Here is a 4,157-nt window from a genome sequence, read left to right on the forward strand (position 1 = left end):
AGTGTTTTGCAGGAAACCCTTTAAGAGCAGCAGAGGCTACAGGCGGAGCCATGCCTGTGTCACGGGCCCCTGTGGATGAGGGCTGCAGCTGATGCTGAAAAGGCCAGTTCCTGAGTCAGCCACACCTCACCACCCCAGCCCGGTGGCCACAGAGATACTCACACCAGACAAGGTGGACATCTAAGCACAGACCCAGCCCTACCGCCAGACAAACTCCTTCACCTCAAAACCCACCATTATCCTCAGAATCAGGGGCGGCCCATCCTACGGGACAGAGGGACATGACTCGGGCAAAATCTGGGCTTCAGAAACCAAGCTCAGTCCTCGATTTTCCCACCTGAGAAGGAGGCTTTTCTGAACACGATCCAGCACGTTCAGAGCGGCCAGGATAAGGAAACACGTCAGCGAAGCAGCAGCTCGATCCAGATACAAGAAATGCTATGCAAAACAGGATGCCAGACCTCACTTTGCAATTTAACATTGCCATGACCATCTGCAGCAAATATCTCTTCCTGAGTTCAGGTAAGAGCTTAGTCCAACATTTATAAATCACGCAGCCAAGTGAGGCCTTTGCTTTCAGTGCTGGTCAAGTCAAGTCTGGTAAAGTAAAGAATAAGAACCGATCATTTCTATGATCAGGAGCAAGATGACTTTGCATGTCAGGCAACAGTGGCTGAATGGGCAAAGACCCTTGCAAGGAAGGGCCTCACTCCCACACAGCCCTGCAGAACAGGCTCGTACAAACCTCCAGGGAGAAGAAAACTTAAGGTTAAACTCCACACCACAAAACTCAGTTGTTCCTTGGCCTTCTGAGAAGTTCAAAAAAGATGAGTTTGGGTCAGGCTTGGGAGGTGGACACCAGAAGACCACCCCCCACCCCGACCAGGGCTCACTTCAGCCCTCAGTGTCAGAGGGGGTCCTTGAGAATGTCTTGACTTAAATTCACCTGAATTCACAGAATCCTTCACAGACCGAGCCTTGTGCCCAACTGCCCTTCAATTTGAACTTGGAGACCTAAAGTGCAGACCAAGGGCATCTGCAGACGAGCCACAGACAGCTCGGAGGAGATGCCACGCTCTTGGGGAGGTCAGTGTGGCCAAGACGTCCGTACAACCGGCCAGGCTTTCCAGTGATTTCTGAGCCAAATCTATAAAAATTGATTTCTGTCTGGAGCTGGCGTTTCTCAGGGGCTGAGCTACAGGGGTATCTTCTGGGAGATGCTTTGCGATGAGTTGAGTGCCAAGCCAGTAACAGGGACGCAGTGTCCAGCCAGATCCATCCCAGGGAATGAAGACAGCTGGGGGCACATTTATTCACCCCAGTGTTAGCACTGAAAAGCCCATGGATTGGAAGTTGAGGAGGAGGGGACTCTGCAAAGGGACTGAAGGATGCCAGAAGCAAGGATTCCCTCTGAGCCTTCCTCACCACAATTCTCTCCCAGGAGAGGCAGCACAGAGGGGTGGACCAAGTCAGGGGCTGCCGACTGGATTCTGAAAACGCTCAATTTTCATCCCTGCTCCAACGTCTGAGGGCTGTGAGCCTTGGGACGAGTTCCTGCATCTCTCTAAGCTGCGTTTCTTCCTGCGTAAAATGGGGATGATCACACCCACCACTTCAGAGGATACTAACCCCTGAAATAAGAAAATGATGGTGTACGTCAAGGACTCAGTGCCACAGTGGACTCAAGAGACAGTATCTATTATTGCTCGGGCATCAAGTGGGAATTAATCAGCACTTTCATGGCAGCTTCCGTTCTAGTTTAGATTTGGAGTGCCACAGGATATCATCCTCAAACTCCTGCCTCTTCCTTCCTCGCTCCCTCCCTCCCCGCTGAAGATCCTCAGCGATGCCACCTGAAGATCTTTCAAAAACTACCACTGTGGGTCGTCTGGAGTGTGTCCAGATGTGCTGCTGGGGTCCCCTCAGACAGCTGGACACTCTTCCTCCAGGGAACTTTCCACAGCATGCCAATAGATCAGCATATCCTGAGGCTTGATAAAATGGCAGGCCACGATCTTCTTAAAACGGCACGTGGAAAAGCGTAACCCACCTGGGAAAAAGGTCTGCTCAGAGTGAAGTTCTTCCAGTCTGATCTTCAGTTTTGCGAGGCAGAGCCCCACAAAGACATCTTCCAGTTTAAGGAACGGGACGCTGTCGGAAACATTATACACCTGACTGGCAACGTCGCCAGAAAAGACATAGCCAGTGCCAGAGCAAAAGGGCGGATACTTGTCCCACGGATACTCGTATTTACTGACAAACCACTTACTGTACTTTTGCCTAATCGGAGAGTCATTCCTTTTTAAGAAGCCAGTGAAAAACCGACTTGTTTTGTTTTTCTTCAGAAGTAGTTCAGTCAAATAGTAGACGTTGACAAACATGTCGGAGTCTGTTTTCATCACGAAAGCCGCCTGAGGACAGAAGTGGTAGACCCACTCTAAACCCATCAGGGTCTTCAGAGTCAAATTGAAATAAACGTCCAGAAAGTCCTTCTGGATAATATCTCTGTGTTGCTGGCTCTCCTGGGCCACGGCTCTCGATACGTCCTTACTGGGGGTGGTTCCCAGGAGGAACAATGTTTTTATTCGTTTTCCTCTCACAATCTTTTCTTGTCCCCAGGTGTGCCGGATGGCCATGCGAGCCACCGTCTGTTCCTGGGACGAAGTCACCAGCAGGACAAGGAAGGGGGGATTCTGCCCGCAGTCTATATCTGGGAGCTGAAGGAAGTTCCCATGGTTTTTCTTGAAAACAAATGGCCCTTCTTTAAAAGGAGTCAGATTGTACGTGCTAAAATACAAACACAGGGCTCCCAGAATGACCAGCGAAATACACAGCAATCTCACCTTCATGTAAGCCATCTGAAAGGAACAAAATCAGATGTTTAGATCTCAAAAGCAAGAGGGCATGTTTAGCTTTACCTTGGGAGGCTGAGATGGGGGAAGTGACCCATGTTTCAGAAACTCTGGAATCTCACTGCACACAGAAGGAGTGCTGTGGTTCAACAGGGAGGCAGAGACGACTGCCAGCATCATTCACTCCACGGTGTAAGATCAGGACCATGGAAAACAGGGCACTGGTCCTGGCTCCGAAGCTAGCCAGCCCTTCATCGGGGGAAGTCTCAGATTCCTCATCTAGAAGGACACGGGACCCCATCTCTCACTAGCGAGGTCCTTCCAGCACTGCCCTTCTCTGACTCCATAATGAAGTCCAGCTTGAGAATCTGCAAGACTGGAAACCACACATTCTAGATCTAAAGGTATGGATCATTTGTGCTCTCTGATCGCATTAAGCACCAGTTTATCCCTCCCAGAAAGAAGCCAGACCAGCTGTCTGATCTGCACAACTACCTTGGAATTCTGTCCTTGCTAGTGGTGGTGGTGGTTGTTATTTTTTTTTAGGTTACTTTTGTAAGTCTCCAAATTTATTCTTTCATCTTTTGCCCACCCATCTCCGTCATCCTCAACGAATCCAGCATCATCCATGGTTATGTTACAGTACTAAGAAAGCGAAGAACTCACTTTTTCCTGCGTAAGGTGAGCTTCTGGTTTGAAAGCTAAGCCACAGGGTAGATTCCAAGAGGAAATTTGTTCCAAAGAGCTGTCAGCATATGATGTTCAGCACTATCATGTTCCGGGTTTGCTCTATTTACCAAAAATGATGGTTCACTTCCTCGAGAATCACTATAAAGAAAAACCAGAAAGAATAGTGTCATTCAAGTCACTCACGCCTTACCGGCAGCTCTTCAACATTTGTTGCGCCCAAGTGTTTGCTGTGGTGACTCTTCAGCACCTACCGACGTGACCTTGAGGGAGTATTTGAGCCCCACCCCCAGCCTCACTTTTGTCATCCGTAAAATGAGTACAATCTAGACAAACCAATTCCACCACATGCTTCAGCTGTCGACAAAAATAAGAGCATACAAATGTCTGACAATCCTTTCAGGCCCACCCAGAGCTTTTTAAGGAGACATGGTGACTCATAAGTCAGTTGCAGTCCAATTTCTCTTGCCAAATTTTTTTTTTTTTTTTTTTTTTTTTGCTGAGGAAGGTTCACCCTAAGCTAACATCTGTTGCCAATCTTCCTCATTTTGCTTCAGAAAGATTCACCCTGAGCTAACATCTGTGGCAATCTTCCTCTATTTTGTATGTGGGTCACCG

The 4,157-nt window shown here is 48.6% G+C and overlaps 1 protein-coding gene across 1 annotated transcript; it reads right to left on the minus strand.

Moving 5' to 3' along the window:
* Positions 1–1,076: 1,076 nt before the first annotated feature.
* Positions 1,077–3,680, minus strand: B3GALT5 (beta-1,3-galactosyltransferase 5). Its single transcript, XM_004429616.3, has 2 exons — positions 3,519–3,680; positions 1,077–2,858 (listed from the first exon to the last, which is right to left on the minus strand). Exon 2 carries the CDS (start codon positions 2,856–2,858, stop codon positions 1,923–1,925), a length of 936 nt encoding a protein of 311 aa, XP_004429673.1. The 5' UTR covers positions 3,519–3,680; the 3' UTR covers positions 1,077–1,922.
* Between the last annotated feature and the right edge of the window lie 477 nt (positions 3,681–4,157).

This window comes from Ceratotherium simum, chromosome 27, assembly GCF_057802395.1.
Source record: "Ceratotherium simum simum isolate JZ-2026a chromosome 27, ASM5780239v1, whole genome shotgun sequence".
NCBI classification, from domain to species: Eukaryota; Metazoa; Chordata; class Mammalia; order Perissodactyla; family Rhinocerotidae; genus Ceratotherium; species Ceratotherium simum.